General features: G+C 45.8%; 1 protein-coding gene across 1 annotated transcript; it reads left to right on the top strand.

Moving 5' to 3' along the window:
* The first annotated feature begins 2,163 nt into the window (after positions 1–2,163).
* Positions 2,164–25,251, top strand: LOC128713846 (WD repeat domain phosphoinositide-interacting protein 2-like). The gene is made up of 5 exons (XM_053808717.1): positions 2,164–2,234; positions 23,234–23,402; positions 23,482–24,418; positions 24,544–24,675; positions 25,136–25,251. Exons 1-5 carry the CDS (start codon positions 2,164–2,166, stop codon positions 25,249–25,251), a joined length of 1,425 nt encoding a protein of 474 aa, XP_053664692.1.
* The last annotated feature ends 1,214 nt before the right edge of the window (positions 25,252–26,465 follow it).

Here is a 26,465-nt window from a genome sequence, read left to right as displayed (position 1 = left end):
TATTTAAGCTATTTTTATCGATTGAGAAGGTTGTTGTCGCACATTTTCAAGATTTATTCGACTCAAAATAACTGCTACCAATCAAATACAAACACCCAATTAATCTCCCGTCAAGAGCAAATTTGCTCTGTTTCTCCAACTCTTGGTTAAAAACACGGCATATCTTTCTCTATCGATTTTTTCCAGATGACCCGTTTATGAGTTTCTTTGTTATGTTTGGCTGCCAAAAAAAAATCCGTACAGCGTCATGATGGAGTTCGTCACGACGCAAAAACGGCTCTGGAACAGCCCATGACGTATTATCCTGTGTTCGATGCATATTTTGGGAGGTTTTTAAGGGTCTACCGATTATCGTACAATTTCATCATATTGTACTGCTCTAGGTGGTACACAAAAACACGGTTTGTTTCAAAGGAACTGGAAAGGGTATACCCAGAATGTGGTTGAAATTGAAGAGAGGGGAAGTAAACAATTCATCTGGTACAAACACACACACCCTTGTGCAGTTCTTGCATTTGTTCACAATGATGGTGTTGGTGAGATCGATACGACAAAGGCTCTCTTGTTTATGTGCGCGAGCGTGCGCGCGCGTCGTCCCTCGGAGGTTTTTGTTCGACAACGAAAAACCTCCTCCAGTCTGAAAGGAAAATTGGTTTCGAACGGAATCTTCGCATCCGCGCCCTCGTCGACGACTCGTTTTTACATTAGCCAACCCGATAAAAACAGGGAAGCTTTGGGGTTTTTTGGTTTGTGCAATACAGAAAAGATCCAGACACTGCTGCTGCTGCACTACGCAAGCATCAAGAGCAGAAACATCCAAACAACGGGTTGTTGTGGGTTTTAAAATTTCCAAAACTTCCGATTTGTTGCCCAGATCATTGTCCCCCAGAGAAGACGGGGAAAAAGTGTTTTGTTTGAAGTGTTTCCGGAGCTCCCCAAATCTTGAGAACTTTCATCATCTTTGCAGCACTTCTGCGTACGGCGTTGCACCAGTGTGAATATCCGCACAATCATTTGTTGCAGACCACTCCGTCTAGTTTTTCGATCGATCCGAGCCGTGTGCATTCGACGATTTTGTGGAACATTTTTCCTTCAGACTCAACACCGTTCTAGAACGTTTGGTAAAAAAGAGAAGCGATACGCTGAACAAACACTGTTGGAAGAACTTAGCAAGCGCTGTTTGGTGATAAGTTCGGTAGTGCTGATAGATTTCATACCCCTCACATTTCCCTGGAGAAAGTACAAACAGTTGTTACCCTGCTACGCAAATTGTTTTATCTAGTGGTGTGCGCATTTTCAAAAGCAATAACTGAAAACTGAACGTTCAATAACTACCGAGCAAGATCAAATATTTTGAAAATAAAAACGCTCGAAAAAAAGGTATTTTAAAAAGCAGATTGTTGTAAAGAATAAACGAAGAAAAGAACTAATCTGCCTGGTGCTATTGTTTGCAATCGTTCGTTGTTGCTGCGATTGACAAAAAAAGGTGAAAAAATCGAAACACCAACGCAAGTTGTGTGCGTGCGTACGCTCGCGAGTGTGCGTATCCCAGCGTGTTCCAGAGCGTGTGCGTGTGTGTTGGTGTGGTAAAAAAGCGCGAGAGCGAGAGCGAGCGATAGGGCGAAGCGCGAGCGTGCAAGCGGTGCGGAAACAAAAACATCGAGAAGGAACGACTTCGATTATAAACAAACCAACAACAAACAGGTCGATTCAGTCAGTGAGAAAACAAGCCAGCGCAGTCAGCAGTGCAAGCGAAACGTAGAGCGCGCGCGTACTACAAACCGGGAAAGGAAAAGCGTACGCATAACCCACCAGAGCAGCTGTAGCAGGCGCGACCCAAACGAAAAACAACCCGCCAGTCGCTGTGACTCGTCGTCCTTTGCCAGAAGCAAAAACCGTTTGTCGCTCTTGCTCCTCTTGCGGGTGCGTTCTCGCTGCTTTGCTGCGCACAGTTTGTGAAAATCGTTTAAAGGATACTCAATCGCTCGCGTGCACATTTGCGTGCGTGCACAGATAGTGAAACGAAGCAGCGGAACACGCACACCCACACTAGCGAACGAGCAGAACCGATAAAAAAGGACATATAATAATTTTTTTTGGTGGCATTTCCTGTGTGTGAAACCTCCTCTACGTTCGTGTAAACCTACGCGCCAAATCGTTTAAATGAGTGATATAAGTCAGAAATGTTTCGGCAAAAATGGTGGATTTTCTATAAGCTTTAATCAAGACTATACGTAAGTAGCAAATTGTTTTTGGCAATTTTGTTTTTACATCCACTTACCACCTGAGGCTGACAGCGTGTGACGTCATATGCGTGTGTGTGTGTATGTGCGATTGTGAAGGTTTTTGTTTTATTTTTTTCGAGTTGTTTGCCCTTTAACAAAGTGGGGGGTTTAAATTTGTTGGTGTCGTTTTCAAATTGGCACGAATTTCCTACCCTGGTGGAGAGAGATATTTTCGTGCATTCTACAGTAGAACATCGTTTAAATGGTTCCTAAACACAACACACTCCACACGACAACGCACGGCTGGGGTCGACTGCAGAAGAAGAAGACTGTGTGTGTGCGTGTGCACGTATGTGTGCATCCGTTCCTTTGTAATAAAGGGATTCCAACGCCTGCCATTTCTTGCACTGCAGCTACCTGTTGTCTCCGTGTGCGTTTGTTTAGTTGTGTGGTTATGCAAGTGTGTGTGTCGGGGGGTGGGGGGGGGGGGGGGGGGGGGTTAAATATTGGGTGATTAGAAAAGGAAATACTTCCGTAATTATTTTACTTTTTGTGGAACGGGGGTGTGGGGGGGGGGTTCATTGTGAAACCTTTGTAGTGTTTCGTTTTTTTAGCGTGATATTGTTGGCTCTGGTGCCAAAGGGGGTGAAAAGGTGTGTGTGTGTGTGGTACAGTAGGAAGGAGAGGGCGGGGAGAGGGAGGTTGAGGGTGAAGAGCAAAGTAGGTGGGGGTGTTAGTAACGATGAGCCATTTTTAAAACGGATGATGAAATATTGACGAAATTGTCATACAAGTGTTACGAAGGCTTCAATTATGGATATGCATTTCGTCTGTGCTGATAAGTTAAACAAATATTAAGCCAACTGCTGCAACGGTGGGAATGCGGGATTTGTTTCTGTAATCAAGTACCTTGAGTTCATTGCCCTTAGCAACAAAGGATGCAATATTTGGTCGACTATTAAAGTAGGCCGTTTTCATATGTGAAGCATTCTCTCTTTTATTCAACACTTTAAATCTTCCTCAAGTTCACCGTGACCTTCTATTGCCCTTGCAATTGTTTCACCATGTTTATCACGGAACGCGAGTTCTGGGGGAGGGAGCGAAACAATCACACGGTATTGGAGGGGCGGGAGGTGAGACGGACATCATAGTGTATTGTTTGTGCATGGGCAACCTGGCGATGACACCAACCACAATCATATGACCGAGGCTTGCACCTTATATGGTGCTGCGTTTTTGTATACTTTTGTTGCTTTGCTTGTTGAAAATATCAACTCTTTAATGGTGCTTAATTGAAGCAATAATCGACGGACGACTTACAAGCAACATTGATTGCGTTGCCAGCTGTAGAGCGAGCCCGAGTGTCTCTGGGCATGGTCTTGCATTTAAAGGCTATCAGAATCTAGCTGGGTTAATACAAGTTGCAATCAAACTTCCTTCAAACAACTTGGCCTACTTGAAGGTAGCGAGTGCATCGTCATAAGAAATCTCTTTACGTGTAGAATGCAACATGAGTTGAATATTTTATTCTGCCTATTGTTATCGTACACACTGTGGCATGCCCAATTTGGTATTCTTTTGTGTGTGGCGGGCCTTCAACAATGAGTCACTGCGTTACGTAGTGCTGTAGTGTACGCCACAATTACCTCAATTATCTAATTAGTCATTAGCGTTAGTTTTTGTTAGAATTGAAAATACTGGAATATTTGCTGGTACTTAAAATAGAGCCTGCTATGATGTGCCTGTGAGTTGCTAGAGTTGTCTACCATTTCCTCATCAACCTATCTGAGGTTCAGGGTGTTACTGAGATCATCCTGTTTTGCTATGGTAGTACAATGCATACACACTAAAGATTATGATTCCGCATGAGTGGGGACGTGTGAATTGGTGGTGGTAGAAGCGTAAAAGTCAATACTTTAGCTAAGCTGATGAAATTGTTGGTTAAATTTTGAACCGTTCGTCTAAGCTCCACCGCGCACCATGAAGATTCAAGAAAACTAAAAGGGGAAGTAATTGTTAGTCAACCTTGCACCAACACACTTGCACCCATCCATCGTGTGTGTGTACACGCAACATCATCATCGCGTTCGTGTGTGTGTGTGAGCGCGTATGCGAGTGGCATAAACAACATTTTCTCTTTGTTTACATCTGGCTAACGCGCTGTTACGGGGCGTTTGCAGCATTAGAAGGGTATTGGGTGGGATGCGCACGGAAGCTGCGGGACGGAACGCGCCCCAACGGAAGAGTGCGCGCGGGCTGTGTGCGTTGCGTTGTGTGTGTCATCAGCTGAGCGGGGGCCAATTTGTAGTTGGCCTCCTTTTTCGGTGGTGTGCTTTTCCGTTTGCTGTCGGTGGAAGCAGGAAAAAAAGGCCATCACTGTGTGTGTGTGTGTGTATTCAAACATGAACTCTGAAGCGAACCGACCACAACAGCACCCCCAGCATAGGTCGTTTTCTTTATGTTGCAATCGAGCTGTTTGGCTTCCTTCGCTGCCTCTACAGTTGGTGAAACACAACACATCAGATCATCAGGCAACACGCTTCTGGCACATGAATCTAAACAAACCGTGCACCATAAATCGAACGATCGAACAGTTCAAACGTCGGACAGTTCCTTTTAAGTAGGCATTGCTGTATTTTGTTTATATGAATCGTAATTTATTAACATTCCCATTAGTTTGTAATGGGTTTAAGTTTTCACAACGTTTTCTAATATTATTTAACTATTATGTTAGTTTCTAGTAAATAATACCTGATAGCAGTTAGCTGTTTCTGAGTTTTAAATGGGGAATCATCGTCAGTAGAGAGCCTTATCAAATCGAGGGAATTATTGTGAAGGGGATATTAAAAAAATAACGGCTAGAATCGTAACATGAGACTAGACATCAGTTAATATATCTTCATTACCAGAAGGCTCTGTTGAGTTGTTTCTGCTCTGGTCAAAAAATAGTTGCAGAATAGTTTATTGGAATTTCTAGTTATTTCATCGTAAAGTCCATACATTCGACTACTTCCTGTTTCAATCGATTTAGAACGATCTTACTGGAGTAAGCTTCTTTCTAGTCGAGATAATCATAAATGTGCTTGACTTATTGTTGGGCTCATAGGACAAGAGTCTGTTTTGCTGTAGAACGGTTAATTTGCCATAAAATTGTGTAAAAAGTTGAAGTTCCCAATAATATTTGCTTTCGATTCACATTTAATACAATGCAACACTCACACAAATGTAGGGCCGTTAAAGGACCCATTGCCCGCTGCATTTCTGTGTTGCAGGAACAGTAAACTTGGTGTTGAGTAACAGCATTTAAGCAAACATGCGTAATGTAACGCTTTACTACGCATTGCTTGGCAGAAACACAGCGAGAGCAATTGCTGCGCTCTAACCGAGTGCGAAGTGGAGGTTTGTTTACGCCTCGTTTATAGTACGCACCAGCCGTCCCCACATACGCAATATATCGCGACGACCCACGCAGCTTTTTCCTTCGATAAGCGCCAAAAAGCTGGTGCTGGTGACAAAATATCTGGTCTTCCCCTTTATGCGTCGTCAGAGCGCGCCCAGCGTCTTGGGCTCATTTGGTTGCTTGAAACTCCAAACAATGCCTACAAGACCTAGCCGTAGTCAAAACCAAGCTGCCCCACTCGGTACGATTCAAACGGCAGACGATTGAGCAGGATGGCGATGATGATGATGATGATGATGACGGTGATGACATACATTTGCGCGTCATCGTACCGCGTGTGTGTGCGTGCGATGCTTCAAGGCCTTTGTTTGCCTTCGGCTCAAGTGGTTTCGGTGCGACCCCCAAGGGAGGGGATGAAGTTTTGAGGGGGGGTGCGAAGCGAAATCAGCTGCGTCAAATGGGCACGTTTTGTGCGCCGATAGTTGTTGTTTTTTTTTCTTTCTTGCCCCTGCGTGGAGAATTCAGTTAAAGTTGAAGCGTTTTTAGTTAGAGGCTGCACTTTTAGAAGAAGGCAGGGGGGGGGGGAGGGGGGAGGGGGGCGGGGTAAAGGTGGCGGCAATGCTGACCGAACCACATACAAACAGACGCGGTACGCTAGCACACGGGCCATTTAATGGTCCGCGCATAGTGCCATGAATACATTATGGCGCACATAGGCTTAGAGAGACCCCCGTTCCGAGCTATTGGGGCCGCTAGAGAGTGCAATGAGTTCTTTGCGCCAACGGTTGATAAGTGTTGAGAATTGGGGTGCTTTTGCGATTTAATTTCGAAGGTATTTCAAGTCAGTCGGTTCGAAGATCGCCATGAAATTCTGGGCACCGATATGCTTGGAGAGCATAAAACAATATTTATGTGATTACTTCGCACATTTAGACTGTCTAATCGGAATATCTACCATTGAAGCTTGCTCATACATGGGTTGGCTGGGTATTTCGAGTCGATCCATTTAAAGATCTCCATGAAGTACTGGGCAGGCTCTGCATATCTCCCATGGAAACGGATTTCAGCTACAAGCAACGAACAAGTAAAACTTTACATGCGCACTCAAGTATCGGAACTAAACAATCAACCATCAGCCATTAGCAGGGTGGTAGGTAAATATCGAATAATAACTCTTCCTACAAGATTTAATTACGGGGTTTCACGGCAATATCTCTGCACGTCGATTTCCCGTGACATAGTTCGGTACTGAAACGCTAATAATGCGCAGCAGGGGGTAGTTTTTTTTCATCTGTGATTTATCGTAGCTTTTCCAACAAACCGTGACGACGAGTGTCGACGACGAGAGCATTATTTGCATCTGCAGCTTTATTTTGCCTCAGTTGTTGTGCACTGCATTGTTGGTGCCATTCGTCAGCGAGCCCCCTGAACAGTCAGCTGTGGCAATAGATTTCTAACATTACCTTGTCATTAAATGATCGTGGTTCGCTGCATAGAAAAGGGAATTTAATTCATGCAAATGTGGCTTCTATGTTGACTCGGATGGATAAAGTATTTGGTTGACATAAAAACATATATCTGTGAGCTCTGTTAAAGCTGTTCTTTCTGATGTCACCACTAGAAGTGTTTGTTTCACGTACTGTAATTCCTGTCTGTCTGTGCAGGGTGTTCAATAAGTTCTAATACACATTTACATTGTCTATTACGCGTCATTATGTTTGTCCCATGTTCATATTTTGTTCTGATGTTGTTATCTGTTTTTACTACGCACTTTCGTTCTAAAATGTTCAGAGTGTTGACTTTCTGTCAGTCCTTTAGGAGGGAGCAGCACAAAAATGAAGGGAATAGCAATTGCTTAATCCAATACGAAGATCGCCAAAAGCGGCCACTCTATTTGGTATTCTTTGAAAAAGAACGCCAAATCCACGTTTGTTTGTTTGTTTTGGCTCCAGTTTTCGAAGTCTCGAAGGAGATGATCTCTGCAAACCTGGTTTCTAAGCGATTTAATCGATTTTTTGGTGCCCGTACTCGAATCCTATCGGCTTTTACTTCTGTACAATGTCAATTCTTAACGAATATTTTGACATCGATTTGGACCAATTCAAGACGATGCTTCTCAAATATCGTACAAAATTCCCAAGGAAGTCGTGCGAGCCGCTTGCTTCCGGCCCGAACAACGTGTGAAGCTCTAAAAGAAGTACGAAGTATTGGTTTTTTTTTATGAAAATACGTTGTATAGGTTCTAATTTGTTTTGTTTTTTTTTTTTTAATTTAATTAACTTAATAAAATTTTACTTTAAATCGTATTTTGAAAATGTACTCGAACTTATTGAACACCCTGTACGCGCAGGCCCGGACAGACAGTTTATTTTGCACCGAGACAAAGCGCGCCTGCTATCGTGCCGAACGGAAGGCAATTAAAGGTACATCGATAATTGAAGAAACACTAGACATCGCCGTTAACGGGGATGGCCCTACACTGTTCTAAGAAATGGTTGTTTTATGAGTGTGTGTGTTCGCGCTCCCGTGCGATGGTCTTGCGTGTGTTGAGTTTCTTCAGCACTCTAGAAACCAATGCACAGTTAGGGGAAAGAGACAGACAAAAAAACGAAACAACTCGGAATCCGCTAACCAACCCAACTCCCCCTCCCCCACCGTAGCACCGTGAAGAGGGGTTGTTTATAACGTGAAATCGTATCGGAAACATGACCACTCTACCAGACCTTAAACAAAGCACAACAAAAATCGTTGAACTCTGCGTCATAGCCCTGGCCGGCAGCGAACGGCCCTCTCTCTGGGCTGCGTATATACGAAAAGCAGAAGGTGAAAAGGAAGTAAAAGCGCAAAAAAAACAATCCCGTAACCATCAACCCACAACCACCACCAACTGCTGCTACAGCCCCACCCCGCCCTTCTGCTACATTGTGGAGGAAAAGCGGACGTGCGCATCTAAATACAAAACAAAGCGCAACATAAAACGGACCAATGTTGTGCCGATCATCGATGATGATGATGATGATGATGGTTGTGGGCTGGTGGAGGACGCCATGGTCTTGACGCTGTGGTCAAAACATTAGGCCACCATGATTGTGTAGAAAGTAATGCGTAAAAGAGAATGAATCAAGAGACGAACCTCGCGCACGATCGCGAAATCTAAATCACGCACACACTCGCGCATCAGCTTGCGATGTCATCACTGAAATTAAAAACATAATCAAAACGACGCTGTTTTATTTTTAATGCGCCACGATCATCCCTATGCGCAATGGAAAGATCCCCGCTCGAACACGTGATCAAACGGTGGATTTTTGTTCTCTTACAGTTTGAGCAATTTTTAGTGTTGCTGCTTATAATATGATAAGGATAATTATAATGATTCAGAATGACAGAATGATTTAAACCTTACTCAAGTGAGTGAGTGAGTTAATTCAAATTGCCAACAAAAGCATTTATAACTCTTTTGCGATTTAAATCGTTTCAAATAACATGAAAGCATGATTTAACTCATGAGTGAGTTAGCTGAGGATTGAATTCTTCAAGTCAACTTTCAACTTATGATTTAAGTAATGATTTGATTCATACATGAGTTATTTTAACACAAGAGTGTTTTGCTTTTAAAATTAATTCTTTGCTGTGGCTGATACAAATTGGAAAAATTATTTCAATCTTTATTAGCGAGTTAAAGAGTTGAATCTTTATTCTAACTCATCGACTCAGATTTAAATCCTTCAAATTAGTTTGATTTCCAATCGCTAGTACAGGGTGTAAACGAAGTTGTTTGAATATAATTTGACAAACAAAGTGACAGATCGCCATGTTTTTTTTCTGTTTTAAAGCCGTCAGCTCAGTACAATTTAGACCTTGATCCACATTAAGATTTATTTTCGGGATATCAGAAGCGTAGAGCCGTTTGGTGATAAATCAACCACACTTCAACAACTTAAGGCCAACATTGAGAACCGAGAATTCGCTACCATTCAACCCAAAACACCCAAGAAATGGATGGAAAATGCCGATATACCGATACCGATTTGTGTGTGAAGCGTCTGGAGCAGAACGATTGAACGATGGCATTTTCAAAAAGTTACCCGAACTATAGCTTATTTATTGCAATAAGTTATCAGAATTTCATGTTATATGAGAAATACCTCAGAAATCGTTGTGGTATCACCTTGTACCATCACGATCCTCACGATCGTTAATAACCAAATTAAACCCCTCTCCTTCGCTGCACAACCACACTGACGCCTGGGCGTACTTGGGGGCCGCCCATGGATAGTGTTGTGTTTTGGGTGAAAATTACACGCACACGCTTTTCACACCCAAGAACACACGGGCCGCCCCTTTACCGGCCAGGTTGGATTGTTGGTTTTATGTTATGTATCGATCTTTTCACTCGAAGTCAAGGCGAGTTTGGCGCGAGTGCTCTTAGTGTTTTCGGTTGTTTATTTAACGTGTGTTGGTAAGTGCGACGTGATGCAGTCGTCGGTCTGTTAAATCGAAGCAGGCAATGGATGTTCGGAAATTTTAATAAGATTTCGTCATTTCTTCATTTAAGGTTTGATTGATCGATGAAACACAAGTGGTACTGGTTTTTCGAATGTATTTTGCCATTGGGCTGGACCATGCATTTGCGTCACAACGGTGCAACAACGGACGGAGCTTCCAAATTGGTGAGCGGATATGACATTTGTGGACGCGTACTGCATCGATCCTCGGTGGAATCACACAACCCCGTACCCATTATGGGTTCGATTCGCATTCCTACGAGCAACTCGCTTGTTGGTGTGGGGCACGAATGTCTTGATGTTTCCAACTCCGTCTCAATCCAACTGTAGAGCGTCCTCTTCTGTTATCGTATGCCTGGGTAAAGGAAAAATCCCATCTAACTTAGCAGGCGGGAAATTGGATTCGCCAGCACGGGATCATAATACTCGGTGCACAAGAGCGTGTCCCGCGTTGCACCAGCAGCGCGGCGGTGATTATGAAATCATGATGAGCTAGAATTTAAATTGGACTGACCCGTGGTCAGAAAGGGGGAGGGCTACCGCGGGGAAGAGGTTGGTCGTTTGCTTCGTTTGCGCTGACAGCGAAGATAAATGGGAAGGTAATTCTAGATCTCGGTGCGCGATTCGAGGTAGTTGGCGCGAGACTTTGTCCCCCCCCACCTCCCTCCCCCGGGGCCTACCAAGGGATAAGTTCTTGGCGTGTGCAAAAGATGAGCTCGCCGAATGTTCTGTCCCTCCGTGCTGGGTTGTGTGGTGGTTACGTTTTGAAGGGCATTCAAAATGCGGCTCGTGCAACAGGGGAATTGGCTTAATTTTTGTGATCATCAAGGGAAAAGAGACACTCAGGGTAGCCGCTGCCGGTGGGCAAAGGGTGGTCTAACAAGTGGCGCGTCCATCCCATTTGGTTTCATGTGAGTTACATCACGCGAGTCAATTGCATGTCCGCCCCGAATGTGTGTGTGTGTATTGGGGTGGTATTTCATCATCACTCCAAGCAGAGAAAACTCGTGCCGATGATGAACACTTGCAACCGCTCACATCGGGTGGGGTGCAGGTTGTACATGCGCTATTACCGTTGCGGACGTGCCTCGAAGCTCAGCTGTTTGCACTGTTTGCGCTCCACAGGAATCTAAGAATAAGTACGGATTTTGCAGTTTGTACCTTGCCTTGCACCCGCTCGGACCTGCATTGATGGTAGAATTGGATTGGGCAGATGAGCGTGTGAGTGCGCTTGCCCACACCGCGCATCTGATCCACTGAATTCCGTTGGCTTTCGCTGCGGACGGCCAGCTGATGCGACTGAGTCGACCGTAATGCTGGGAACAGGTTTTTTAAATGGCACACAACCACCTCCCTCCCCGTAGGCACATTGGGTGGGGAGGGTGCGCGGACAGCCACGATACGGACAAAGAGCTGGACCTGCTTTTGAGGGTGCTGCAGGTCGATCGATGCATGGCTTATAACGGGCGTGGGATAAGCGAAGGGACGGACATGCGAAGGAGCCGCAAGGTGGTGGGATTGAAATCGTCAATACGATGCAGATACTAATAATTTATGAAGTACAAGGTTTCCCCCCACACGGGACAACCCTGTGCAATACACTATAGCCGCGATCATCTGGTACATTCGCTTCGTTCGGGGCTCTTTGTACTGGCGAAGATTGCAGGAGGAATGAACCACCCTTCTTCCTAATTGAAGCTCGTCAGTTGTAGCGGTGTGGATCACCTTGCACACACGGCGTTACTGAGGGGGTGGGTGGGGGGTGGGGGGGTTGTGGGGGAGATAGCAGCAACTTCGTCGCCAAGATTTACATAACGAATGTGTGCGAGCGCGCGCGTCATCGCGTAATGCACCGCGCTGACCAGTAGATTCCAGTTGATGCGCTTTAGATAACAAGGTGCTAAAGGTGTTTGCAGTCAGCTGATTGGCACATGTGCCAAAGACGGATATTATGAAGGAAAATAAACAGGTTTTTTTGTTTGCTCGTGTGAACAATTGAAGAGCAAGGGTTTGTAAGTTTCGAGTACGTACTCAGCGCTGAGGTATCTCTCAAAGGTGGACTATCGCTTAAATCAGAGATCCCTGTTGAGTTGCAAGTTCCAGACATGGTTTTAAGGGCCTCTCTTTGAGGGCCTTGATTTACTACACCTTTAATTTTAATTCTGACACAAGTTCAGACGAGATCTCTCATGTTGTTGAATAGCCTTCAGGGATAACAAGGATAATATAGCCTTCAGGATAGAATAGCCTTCAGGATAAGGAACAGTTGTTAAAGCTTTAGTGAACGATGCGACAAAGGTATGTCAATGGCTGGAGTTGTCGGAGTCTGTCGCTGAGGTACTTGCACAGTTGCTGAACAACACGGGCGACCTTTAGACGTGTTTGTGGGTACGTACTCACACAGTAGCCGTGCCCAAGGAGAGTTTCTTTTCGGTGGCTTTCGGCTGAACTGCAACGGCCACTATCAAGCCAGTTCCTGTTTTTGTTCCCCGTGTGTCAGCCTCAGACTCGCCACTGATTGCTCATTGCTGTGACGGTGTGGTGAGTTGTTGTTGTGGTGCTGCCATGCCCCGCTTCGTCCCACTGCTCGAGCACGGGTTTTAGTGATATTGCCCCCGGTGCGGTTGAGGACAAAGAAATGGCACGACCGTCAAGCCCTCGGTTGCAAGTGATGGCCTAGTTTTATGTGGCCCCGGAAACATAAGCGGTCGTGAAGTCACGATAAGCCAAACCTGGGATCAGCGTGGCTGGCTGGGGGGCGGTGTTGGTGGTGTCACCCTTCCCCACCGCACCCAGGGTTCCAGCGGGGGAACAAGCCGCCAAGTGGCGGACTATTGATTTGCCGTTGATATGGGTGTTTTTGTTTGCCCTTTGCTTTTTCGGAAAGTGACGCAAAGAGGGACGGAGTGGCACCACGATAAGGTCACTGACTGATGTGTGGGTCCAGCTGTGTGGGGAGCCCTTAATGCTGTGTGGGGAATATTATTTACAACGTCGCAACGACGACGGAATTGGACGATTACGGAGCGGTAATGAAGGGTGTATTGTCGCGTTCGAACAGTTTTGTCCAAATCGTGACAGTTGGGGGTTTTGCTAGAATTTGCGTTGTGCTTAGTCATTATTACTCCGGTCAGCTGTTGTTACTGTTGATCATAATGGCTGACTGGTTTAGTGATCAGTATTAAGCATTTCCATATTGGAGTTGGAGGGAAATTGAAGGCCCTTCAAAACTCGTTACTCTCCTGGGTGGATTAGAGTAGGTGTTGTAGGTTCCTCCAGCGATAATAAGCAACAATGGCGGTGTAAGCGAGTCAGCATATAACGCCAAGACTCCAACAGTAAACGGAAGCAATGTGGCATGGCAATGGGATGGCGTGTGAATGGCGTGCGGTATAAGCTCGCTCTTTATTTAATCACGCGACTAACATGCGACACTAGTCCGCGGCCAGTACATACAGGAAACGCTTATCAGGCAGCCAGAGGTTCACAGCGCACACATACCCAACCATCCCCGGATCGGAGCTTGTTTTGACGGATTTTGCACGTTCAAGTGCACGTTCTTCACGTTAATCGCATTCCGTTGGCTGAGTTGGTGGTAAGAATGTTGCTGGAAGAATTCCCGACCAGCAGATCATTTATGGGTGCTTCTCCTCCACGCGCTGCGGCGAGGTTATTGGCATCGGTACCGCGTATTGGCAAACCATGACCTAAGCAATTTTTGTTTCACAATCTTCCACACGCCGGGCATTCGAGGGGCGAACACAGCGCCGAAACAATCTTATCACGATTGCACCGAAATATGTATGACAGTACATTGAACTTGAAGTTGCGGTGGGGTTTCGATAATTTTCCGCAACGATATTTTTGTTTTGGAAACAAAATGGAAATAAAATGCGGTATCGTGTTGCCTCAAGAAATTGGCGACCTTTTTGTTGATATCGAGCGCGTCACATGCAAGCAATGTATTTACGGGCATCAATTTACCTCTGGTCGATAATCGATGCGTGCATGTCTGATGCAAGTTGCAAAACATGACAGGTAGCTGAGGTGCGGAAGAAGAATGATGGCAGACGGACGGAAATATCGCTGTAACAATTCTTCCACTGGGCGATATTGATAACAAGCTGAAGCGTACTGATAGCGCCGCAGTTCTGTGTTCCATAGAAATGTGCCGGAGTTGGGAAGCGGAAGACAAAGTGCATCGAGGCTGTCACTGCATTGTGCAAGTGCAGGATGTTGCTGATGATGGGGGGAGGGGGTGGGGAGTGTTGGGGGGAGTCTTAAAGTAACAGCTGATGCATTGTTTTGTTTCGTTGTTAGTTGTCGGCAAAATAAATGTACGTTTACGCCCGTCGACGATGTTTACGGTTCGTGGTATAATATGGATTGAGCCCACACGAAAATAAAAAATGCGAGACAAACAAAACACAAAGTTTGTCGGTCTCGAAACCCACAGGAGGTGGTGGTTGGTTCGGTGTTTGAAAATAAAGCAAAACATACAACAACAACCGTCCCGTGATGATGATTGTGGTGGGTATCGGTTAGAAAATAGGTCGAAAAGACATACCCATCCCCGGGGATTGTTTTGTGTGATAGTGTGTGTGTGTGTGTTTTTTTTTTGTTGCTTGCTCGTGTTTTGCTGTTTAGCTTAGTGCAGCAATCGATTGTGATGTGCATGATGCAATCGGTTGAAAGGGATATTTGCTAAATTTCATTTACTGATCGATACGCTTAAATAATTACGATCGTTACGTACCGCGATATGGCGTGATCAAACCCTGCCCCCTACTAGCTGGGGTCAATCATACCTTCAACTAGCTTTACTCTATATGTTTTAACTATTGTTGTGCGTAATGAATCTTTTGAGAAGAGTCATTCATATGGTAGTAGTCATGTTGAACGGTCGATTCGAATTCGACAGTGAGCTTCGACTGTTTGGCCCTAGAGGACGCCATATCGAGCGCTGAAACCGATCATGCACGAACTAAGACAATCAACGACTTGGTCAAAAGGGACTCAAAAATACTAACCCGGCGAACGAGGACGTGATTTTTTAGCTCCCCTAAATAAAGATGGCTAAAAGAAGTCCTTTTTGTGTGTTTTATAATGCAATACAATGAACGTTGTTGCAAGTTGCAACAAGTCAATTAAATCAGGAATCGACTCTCAAAAGATTCACGAATCCTCAGAGCAATGGCGGATTATGACAAGCTCTTGCGTGTAGTTCATACATCTTGGGTAATCCATGAATCTTTGGAATAAAGATTCAAATTCATTCATTAAGTTCAAAGATTCATTCTGATTCATGAATCTGAATCAAATTCACCTAATGCTAATTTTGACGTTTTGGAGACTTATTATAGCTTTACATAAAAAGTTTAGAAGTCAAACTAGCCTGGATGTAGAAGAATTGATTGTTTTTTAAATCCGATCGATCCGCTGCCCGACATATGTAAACTCGACGCATTTTCCTTTGATGTCCTTTCGGCAAATGCAAAGTTAAAGCATTTTTCTTACTTGTTTGCTTCTAGGTTATGTTTTCTATATCTTATAAATGTGAACAAACATTAAAAAAACATGTAAAAGATTGTTTGAAAAATAAGATATTTTGGGAGTGACAAAAGAAAAGATTTGTTTATGAATTATGTTTTCATAAATATTCTTCAAGAAATTGCAATTTCGCCTCGATTCGCCGTTCGATATTTGTTCGATTGTTAGACAGATTGTGTCTTAAGATATAAGTTTTCTACCTTTATGGTATGATCGATCCTATTCTCCATTGCTTTCGAAGGTTACACTTTGTTACAGTTCTTATGCCAGTCACGTACGCACCATTTTCAAAAAAAAGACACCCCATAACCACAGTCATTTGTGGACGCTGGTACGGATGTTGATACTGCTACAGATAGGACAACCAGTTCCAGAACGGAAGTCATAAGTAATTGTGGAGGGTCGAAAAAACGACTCGAGTCGACAAACAGGAGCATGCCGAATGCAGTTTTCCTTGTGTAGGAAATGCATACAACCAATCAGTAACGGGGGAATGTCTTATCAACGGCAAACAGAGAAGAGAAAGATGGAAAGAGAGCTGCATTTCGGGTTGGCCTTTACGACGGGGACCGTGCTCTCGGTTGCAGTCGATCCGAGCGGCAGATCGATAATCTGTGCATTCACTGGGCAATGCGAAAAGCGTTCGGTTCTGGTGTGCTGCGTGTTTTGTTTGCCAAGCTGAAGAATGGTTCGAAAGATGGCCTTTTTGCTTTCCGTACCCCTGGGTGGCATGCAGTTGGAGAATGTCGTTATCCTTTTATCCCAAGGATGCGGTTACTTTCCATGTTGGGGAAGTTAATTGCACTGCACTTCGCAGCCGAATGTGTGTTGGTGTAAGGGTTGCTGTGTAGGTTGGACTTTAAAACGATTTCATGTAAAATCTTGCAGATGCGCACAACATAGTTGCACGCACTTCAGAGTAGGTTGTTTTACAGGTGTTCGTTGTGCATGGTTCGATTCGTTCGTAGTAGCTGCAAACGCCTTTTGTCCCCCGCCTATTATAACCCTGGTTCGGGCTTGTAGTTTGAGCCTTACAAAGGACACACAGCACTACAAGGTGTGCGGTGATATCACTATTTATGAGGCCAATTTCGGTGCTCTGTAACGCCTCGCCAAGCCGCTTCAAGCATGAAGGCATCGGAAAGTACAGCACGGAATGAACAATACGCTTTGCTGCCTGGCCCGAAATGCAAGCACGGTGGAAACGGTTTTGATGTGTGGCGATGTGAAGCACCAGCAGAGAACACCAATCGATCGGTTGGTCCATCCGCCACCGACCCGACCGATTCTCTGTCCCGGTTTGTTTTGTTGATTGTTAACGGGGACTCCCTTCCCTTTTGCAAGATGTGTCCTTCCGACTGTTTTGGGTAGTACCGGGGGGGAGGAGGGGGTGGCTGCTGTTGGCATTGACATTGAAACTAAAAATCGATAGCGTGCACACGTAGCCAGCACGACGGGCTTAAAGTGTGCCAAACACCAAAACACACTCGGGCCACCAGCAGGGTTTTTGGTGTGATTTTCGTGCCGCCACGTTTCAGTTTTTGGCCCCGTTCTTGGTCAAGGTTTTTTTATCCGTCGCTGCGAATGATTGAATACATGCAGTTTCTGTTAGTTTTATTTTGCACGGATTATGCATCCACCTGCTGCGCTTAAGCTTTCGAAATGAGGAGTGGGAGTGTGAGAGAGGGGAAGGGGGGAGAGGGGGGAGAGTGGGGGAGAAGGGGTTTATAGTGGAGAATAGTTTTTTTTCTTTTGCTGGTAGAATATAGGTACAGGCAGTCTCCAAAATACACTCAGTACATCAGTGGGAAGGTTCGAGATTCTTGAATTCGTTCCCGAGTTCCCGAGTATGTCCAATCAGGGAGAATTGTTTAAACTTTATAGAGATGACGGACGACATTTTGCAAGAATAAATTAACAAAAATCCCATCACAAATTTGTTCTTGTTTGCTTGAGTTTCGTGTTCAATAAGCTGTCCAATTTCAGAATTCACGCGCATCAAGTAGATCTCGCAGAGTACCCTACCAATGGGGTAGATCACGGTCTAAGCCAGTTTTTTTGTATGTGTTTTGACGTTTCCAGGCTTATCCGCTTACAGCTCGCCATACAAATGGCAAGCCAAGTTAAGCCTAGGAAAGAAGGATTAGATTGGTTTCTCAATGAAAGTACCCAAGTACCCAAAACCCAAACTCAACAAATGTCAAAACAAAGAATGTTGCTCGCTGGTCTGAGCCAGGTTAGGCCAAATTTCCCGTGTGCGAAAAAGGTAAACAATTGTTTTTTAACGAAAAGAACTGAAAAAGGATTATTTTGATAATCAGACTTGTATATTATTTCAAATACATTGAAATTAAAATCAAATTACTAAACTTACATCGATTTTTCTCTAATTTTAGTTTCACAAAAATGATCCCTTGTGTCATTCTTTATGTCAAAATGCAATGTTCTTTACGAATCTGTACAGAATGATACAGCCCGGTACCTCGATTATTTGACAGATACAGGCTTAAAGCTTAAGCTTTCTAATTTTTGAGATGATCCCATTGTTAGTCAATGTCTATAATTATTGCTCTTTTATAAAACGTTGGAGATCCTCATCCTCATCAGTCACTAGGTGCGTTAGGTGATATCGATGGCGAAAAATGAGCAGCTGGTCAGATTAATGGGGGCAGAAACGGTGGTAGGGTGGTTTTACACGGTTTTACGGTGGTGTGCATAACACCTCCCACCCCCACCCCCCCTGTTCTCTTACCTTCCAACCTCCTGCGCTTTGTCCCCATCATCATCATCACCACCACCACCATCACCATCGCCAGTCAGTCCCTCTTGATTGACTCCATCTCCGCGGCTGTTTTCAAGGTTAATTCGCTTCACGGACGACAAGTCGAGCGTACCTGTCCAGCCGGGTCGGGTTGGCAGGGTTTTTGTGTGGTTTTGTATCGTTTTGGTCGCGCGCATTTATTTGCTGTTGTGTTGATTCGGTAGGTGCTGGGTACTCCGCGCCAAACCCACACACTAATCTTAGGTTGCTTTGGTTTGATATCGCTGCTCGTTTGGTTCACTCCGGTCACGTCCATTCGCTGCTCCCCTCCCAAAAGGGCTCCGTTTGCCTCTGGACCTCTCGAGTGCATGAGCCCCCCACTCAACACAATGGGCACTTCCAAACACTGGGGGCCCTTTCCAGAGCATCCCTGTTACGTTCTGTAGACATCTTTGCAGGAATATGTTGAAGCGCTGCTTGCAATCTCAGCATTGGAGCGGCAGTAGCGGAAGGTATCTTTTGTTCTTGGAACCTTCCGTGGTGTCGAACGGGGAAGTTCACTAGCCAAGGTCGAGGGCCCACACGGTCAGGGCCACATCGCCCCCCTCCCTTTCCCCGCACGCACGTTTTGTGACGCTGTTGGCTGTGTGAGTCTTGCGACTACTTCGAAGGGAAAGGCACCCACCGGACCGATCATTGTCGATTGTTTCGTGGTGGAATGATGATTGGCTGGTAGTGTGTGGTCTCAGTTGATCACCTTAGAACATCACGTCCGCTCGCGGAGGGTGGGCGGTTTGGGATGAGTGAAACTGCATCGAGAGAGAACGGTGGATGGGAGCGTCGAATGATGACCGTTGATCGCGAAGGCATAATGCAACACACACGCGCGGCGCACTGTTGAGATGCGTTGCCTCAAAACTGAGGTTTTCTCTGGATGATGCGCGTTCTTTGTTTCGCCGTGTGCAACGCGAGTGCCTGTGGAAACCAGCTGCCATAAAACCGACAATTTACGATGTCCAAAAACCGACTCATGGCAAACAGTTGTAAAGCTTACCTCATATGTATTTGGTAGTGGAAGCTTTTGGAGGGAGGTTTTGGGTATTGGACGTCGAATGAAATCATTCGCGACCGGTCATCAATAAGACTCATGTGGAAGCAGTGAAACTGATGCATGTTTTACAATGTTTCCAGCGATAGGAATGTGAATATCGCAAAAATAATCTCACGTACGCGATATTTTTACATCCGCAACATGTAAAACATGCAGCTTGAAGTTCCCTTTTTTTTGTTTTGCCCACAAACATCAATAGCCAGCCCTTACGGTACGGTAGGGCCAAGTATATCCAAGCTTAGAACAATTGTTCCGCTTGCTTGTTGCCCTCACACACACACACACCTGGTCGAACGAAAGATCAAGGCCATTTGGAGCCGTGTTCTCATCCACCGTACGCGAGTGAGATGTTTTCCGCGAAAAATGAAGGAAAATAGTTACAGCAGTTTTACAGCATTTTTGCCCCCCCCCCCCTCGTTTCGGAGGGAACGATCTTCAATCATTACAGCAAGCGATCAGACCGAAGTGTTGCAATTAGCTAATGTTTCGAATTGCAATGCAAAACCATCCCGGGGCACACATGGAACGGAGCGGCAGATGCGATCGTATCGTTCGAGGTGGTGTCATCCCTCCCCCCCCCCTTTTGGTGCTGGTGTTTGTTTCGCAACGAATTGATGGAATTGCACCCGTTTCAATGTTGTTGCTGGGGCTCGCCGTTAGATTTCTCCAGTAATTGAGCTGGAGCAATTGCTGTAAATGTTTCGTGTGTGTGTGCGTGTGGCATGGCAATGATCATGGAGTACATCCTCCCCGGAGGGGGTGTACTTAATCGCGACTGGAATGAAAGGTGGATTTCCAGGTTTTGGTTTCCACTAGTCACTGCGGGAATGGAATGGAACGGTGGTCTGAACGGTTTGACGTATGACGATCCGGATTGCCTAGAGGGCTGATAGAAGTCTGATGGTTGTCTGGAGATCTTTCTGGTGCGTCCTTTATAACTGTCAGTGGAGCTGTTTCTTCCCCGGTTGTCCTCAGCACTTCTACTGATGTTTGCCTGCCTGCAGGTCACTGTCTGTTATGCTCAATTTTTACTGCTCCCGGTGAGTAGTTGGAACTATTGCTGAAGGATAATTAAAACCCGCGATCGTTGAAAAATCCTAACTGCAGACCACGCCACAACGATACGCTTGCGAGTAAGTTGATCGATAAAAAACCGATGATACATCTTTTGGCTGAGAGTTGTTTTTCCAGTCCCGATCATCATTTCTCGATCTGCCAGTGACAGCTGCGTCAAGGGAAATGCACCACTAGGCTAGGTCAGTGTCATCTCGGAGGGGAAAGTTGGGCCGCTCGAAAACCGTAGGACCGTGGACGGAAATGGAAAAACCCTCCCCCCCGAGCAAATAGTAAAAAGTAATGAACTTAACGATGGACGGTCCGCTTTTGCAGTGCTAATTGTTGACTAATGGTAGGGCTTCGGGTCACCAGTTACACACCGTGACGCATTGGAATTTTAATGAGCTCGAACCCCGTAAGCGATTAGAATGTTGTGTCCGAGGATGGTTCCACCGTCCTGTGTTAGTGTGTAGTCGATGATGTGGATGACTCGGTAAAGAATACTCGTTTATCATGGTAAAGAGATACTACAGATGTTAGACGACTCTCCTACACGTCTAGACATAGTGGCAACAACTTTGATTTGATTTACGATTACTGCCGTCGCTGATTCCAGCTCGATAAGCACACGGTATACCGTAGATATCACGCTTTGTTTCGGGGGGGGGTGAGAAATACACTTCGATGTCGATTAGTAGTACCCACAGCAGAACAAAGCGAAGTTGATCCCCGGGCCCTTTTGGTGGATGAGTCGGAGCTGTTGTAAAACTTGCTCATAACTGATCTCCAATCAGGCGGGCGCTGATGCGAGACGAATTGACGATGCCCTTCAAGGGTTCGGTCCAGTGTGCCCGAGGAAGGGTTCAAGGTGCTCGCTAGGTGTTTATTTCCCCTTGTACAAAAGCAAAAGCATATGGCCGCCGATTGTGTCATGGATCTTAATGATGGTACCTATTCCAAGGTAACGGTAGAAGATGCGAACGAACTTCGTATGTTGTTCGGTTCGGAAAGGATCGAGCATATTTAACACTCTTCTCTTTGTACCTCTACACACACACACATCACGGCTGTCGTGTGGGCGGGGAGTCATTTTCCAATGGAAAATAACCAACGCTCCTGTGTGTCTTTCAATTGCGTCACAGCACGCCCGCGTTATAATTAGAACAGTAGGTTTTGCGATCATCTGATCTTTTGCTGATCTTTCGCCTTCATACCTCGGTCATGACCTTGCTCTCCCAGCGGGGATATAATGTGTTTTGGTGTGGAGTTGGAGTTGGGGGGTTTTGTTTGGTGTTTCTTCTTCCCGTTCCGGCACGCGCTGCAATCGCCGGAGGGACGATGACAAATTGTACCGTGCGGTGGATGGAACGGTGATAGCTTAAAAATAGCTCTTCCACTGAACGGAAGAGCTCCTTGTTGGAGGTCGGACCAGTGGGTCGGCTGGTGGATGTTATTTCTACGCACAAGTGCCATCCACCATGCGTTCTGTTTTGGGGGGGGTTGTGGCTGCTACATGTTGAAGGGGATGAAGCACCACATTGGCAAACTTTTTGGGCAAATGGCAACACCGATTGAAAACCGCGCTGAGATCGCAGAGCATTTGTTTGTAAACCGATCGAGCGTGGTTTATTCGTTGTATGTGAAAAGGAACGGGGGAGGGGGGGGGGGGGGCATATTTTTAGGCGAGTTTTATTTACCATCACCGCACCACCGACCACCGTGGCAAGACGGTTCAGCTACAGCTTTGTTCTTGGCTGCACACAAACCACAGCGCCAGAGCAATGTGCAGTGCGCAAGAAGCAGGTCATGTTTAATTTGAAACACAGCAGCGGCGGGTGCATGATTTACCGTTGCGTTGCACGCTTCACGCTCTGCATTCTTGCTGCCTTTTCGGACATGCGTATTTTTGGTCGGGTGAGACAAAGAGCCGGCCAAAGTACGTGCGAACGGGACGGCAAGCAAACTGCTGTTATAATGTTTGTTCGATGATATTGCGTAGTTACAATTTATTTCGCTATTAATGGGTAAAGAATGACTCGCTGATAAGAGGGTGGCAACGAAAATGGCAATTCATTTAAGAAATACCCTCAGAAATTGCATTTTGACGATATAAGCAAAGGTTAACTTCGTAGCTCTGATATCCCTGAGCGTATGAGCATTGCAATAAGTAGATAGACAGATTGCAGTTACGATTAAAATGCATCAAGTGCAGTTGAAAGAAAACAATTCCACTGTTTACATTACTTGGTTTCTTTCGAGCGTTCGGCATGACAAAATGTGTGCCTGTGTGTGTGTGTGCATGTATTATTAAACCACATGACAAAGTGTCCACAAAAACCGTACACAAGCCAAACGATCGTGCTAGCAAGTGTTTGAAGACACAAAAAAAAGAAGGAGGCTATTGAGCAGTTAATTCTGTCCGCACAAGATCCATTGTGCAACAGGTCGTTCCACCGCGTGCCGTTGGTGGACGCGGTTGCGATACGCGTTTGTTTATGATCAATCTCGGGGACGATCATTAATATCACGCTGTCAGCTGAATATAAGATTCAAGTTAAATCACTGCAAATGTTTACAGACTTATCAACGGCATCCGTTTCTCTTGTCTTGTTGCGTTTCCAGATCGCTCTCCGTGGTATCTAGGACGGGATATCGATTGTTTTCGTTAGCATCTGTTGATCGTGTCGATGAAATCTTCTGCAGTCATGACGAGGATACAAAGATTGCCGAGCGGCTGTTTAGTAGCAGCCTCGTTGCGGTTGTTACCGCAAGTGAACCGAACAAGCTTAAGGTGAGTTGCAGTTAACAGACGCTTGAGGGTCTCCTCGCGATCGGCAGCTTGTGTGATATATCGTGTTCCTCACTTTTAGGTGTGTCACTTCAAGAAGGGGGCGGAGATCTGCAACTATGGCTACCCGTCGGAGATCCTGTCGGTGAAACTGAACCGATCCCGGCTAGTGGTATGCCTCGTGGACAGTATTTACATTCACAACATCCGTGATATGAGACTGCTACATTCCATCAAGAACATGGCGCCGAACCCGAGCGGTCTGTGTACGCTTTCGCTGCTGTCGCATCTCGCCTACCCGGTGTCGACCGAGTGCGGCGAGCTGCAGATCTTTGACGCGGCCAACCAGCTGCGCAGGTTGAAGCTGAAGGCGCACGATTCACCGCTGTCGGCGCTGAACTTCTCCTACAACGGCGTCCTGCTGGCGACGGCCTCGGAGAAGGGCACCGTGATTCGGGTGTTTTGCGTGAAGAACGGCCAGAAGGTGCACGAGTTCCGGCGGGGCGTAAAGCGTCACGTTAGCATCGGCTCGCTTAACTTCAGCACCTGTGCGAGCTTTGTCGTGGCGAGCTCGAACACCGAAACCGTACATATCTTCCGGATCGATCCGAAAGCGATCGAGCAGGCGGAACGGCGCCAGAGCATTGCGGTGGATGCGGCCGCTAGCAACACCAGCAGCTCGAGCGATGATGACGAAGCGAACGGAAGCGAACCGACCAATGGGGCCGGTGCGGCTGGCGGCTGGGGTATGGGCTTTCTGGCCAAAGCCGTCACTAGCTACCTGCCGACGAACGTCGTGACGGATGTGTTTACGCAGGACCGGGCGTACGCAACGATACAGCTGGCGGAGGCTGGCCTGCGGTATGAGTGTGTGATGGCGAAGCTGGAGAAGGAGACGCGCCTGCTGTTGGCGTGCGAGGACGGGTTCTTGTACATTTACAGCTTCGAGGATTCGAAGGGTGGCGAATGTAAGCTCATTCGTGCGCATGATCTCCGTACGCCATTGCACGGCATTACCGGTAAGTGGATGAGCGGTCCCCCTACCCCCTTTACCAATCGAAAAACGGGCTGGAATCGGAATGTTACCTTCCATCTTCTTGTTCTCCTTGTCCAAATCCTGACCTACGTCTTTTTTCGTTTGCAGAGGTTGACATCGTTGGCAATGAAAACGATGAAAATACAAACAGCCTGAACGTGAACATGACGAAATCGATGCTGCCCGCACCGGGCACATATGCGGGCGTGCTGAAGGGACGTCCGGCCGACCGGATGTCAGGTTAGTGCATTAGTCTAGCCATAAACCCAATTTCCCCCTCCCCTAAATCATATGTGAGAGAGGGAGAGGAAGTATCATTACATCCACCGTCCGATCCTTGCGCAAATGAAACCGTTTCTAAAGTGAATCTCTTTCTTTCTTTTCTCTTTTCCCCCATGACAATCGTTATGCTTTATCCGTATGTTTTTTTTTTATTATTTTGTTCCTCACATCTTGATTTTGGCCACGGTTTTCTTTTGTTCCTTCATTCAAACGGCTCTCTAACTGTCCTGTGTGATCCTTGTATTACTTCTCTTATCAATCCTGTATCCCACACACACACACTCGCACTCGATTCCGGTTCCGGCTTTTGGTTTTTGTTTTTACATTCCTTCATGCGCATACCGTTTATTTTTATTTTGCACAACTGTTGGTTCCATGCGTTTCCGTTCGTTCCTTTCCTGCCACCGTTTCATTTCAGCAGACTCCGACTGGTGTCACGATCTGCGCGAAGCGGTAGAGTATCCGGTAAAGGTTACGGTGCCGATCTACGATGAGATGCAGTTCCCACCGGTGACGCCGATCACCGTCGAATGACTAGGCAAGGATGCGGCACGCTCCCGTGACGTTGACCATCCGTCAGCGAAGATGCGAACCACCGGAAAATCGTTCGCCGCCAAAGGAGCTGTGGGATGCAAGGGCTAAAGTGGAAGTGATGCAAGAGCTTTTTGCCGAGGCGCGAACTAGAAGAGTAGGATAGGTTTGGTGGGGATGCTCCTGTCTTTGTGCGGATGGCAGCGGTCAATGATGAATATGTTAACGAGCGTCGGGGTTTGACTACGTCTCCAAAACTGAAAATAATGCGTGTGTGTACCGTTGATGTTTTTATTTTCTTTAATTTATTTTTACACCAATTCTTCTTAAGCAGTAGTCGGTAGTAACTAAACGCAACACAACTGCGTGCGAAGCAGAAGGGGGGCACGTGCACACTCGAGGAAAGTGTGTGTTTGGGGTTGTGCGCGGGTGTTAAATTTACGCTTTCCACACTCTGTGCAACTGGTTGATGATTTTCATTACAATACAATACGTATATGTGTTGCTGCTTTAGATCTGTTCTTTAACATCAGGAAACGTCCAAACAAAAACCCTGCGAGAAATCATTTCACTAATCGAGCGCGCTCTATCGAGCTGCTCGTTGAATGTTTTATGTAGAAGATGGTTTTTTGTCAAAGCATGTACTAATATTCGTGAGGGGGGAAAAAGTTCAAATCAGTCGTAAATTTGATGCTACGTGCAATGTTAATATTCATAGAGCTGCAAACAACGTCGAACCCAACACAAACAAACAATAGTTGTTGGTGGGGAAGTTGATTTTTCTTTAGGTCAGTAATAAGCAATACAGCAAAACAAAAGCAAGTTCAATTTCACAAAGTAACGTTTACCATTACGACAATTCCCTTAAGGATCTGTGTAGTACTTTCTATCGATTTTGTAACGCTCGTGTCGTTTTGAAACGGTTAAGCAGAGGTCGGACTCTGGTACTCGGTTGAAGACCTGCGAAAAAAAAAACACACAGACGTAGTAGTAGCCATCACGGGGCAGCAAGATGAAGATGTTAGATTAATTAATGTGTCTATATTTAATAAGCTCGTTGCTCCGTTACATACGTTGTCGGTTTATTCTTAAAGATCGGTACATCTTTAACACACACCCAACCAACACAAAAGTTTAAGCGAAACGATCGAAAGGGAGCTTTACGAAAATAAGAGAGATAAAGAGAGCGTACAACAGAAAAAAAACAAACAAAAAAA

The sequence above is a fragment of the Anopheles marshallii genome, chromosome 3, assembly GCF_943734725.1.
Source record: "Anopheles marshallii chromosome 3, idAnoMarsDA_429_01, whole genome shotgun sequence".
Lineage (NCBI taxonomy): Eukaryota > Metazoa > Arthropoda > Insecta > Diptera > Culicidae > Anopheles > Anopheles marshallii.
The sequence above is the reverse complement of the archived record's forward strand: the minus strand, read 5'-3'. Positions and strand labels throughout refer to the sequence as shown.

What these genes read in the sequence shown, in the direction of transcription:
- LOC128713846 (XM_053808717.1), top strand. Translation starts at nt 2,164, where the DNA reads ATGAGTGATATAAGTCAGAAATGTTTCGGCAAAAATGGTGGATTTTCT. An exon ending in AGCTTTAATCAAGACTATAC is followed by an intron (nt 2,235 to 23,233) that starts GTAAGTAGCAAA and finishes TTGCGTTTCCAG; the next exon opens with ATCGCTCTCCGTGGTATCTA. An exon ending in GTGAACCGAACAAGCTTAAG is followed by an intron (nt 23,403 to 23,481) that starts GTGAGTTGCAGT and finishes CCTCACTTTTAG; the next exon opens with GTGTGTCACTTCAAGAAGGG.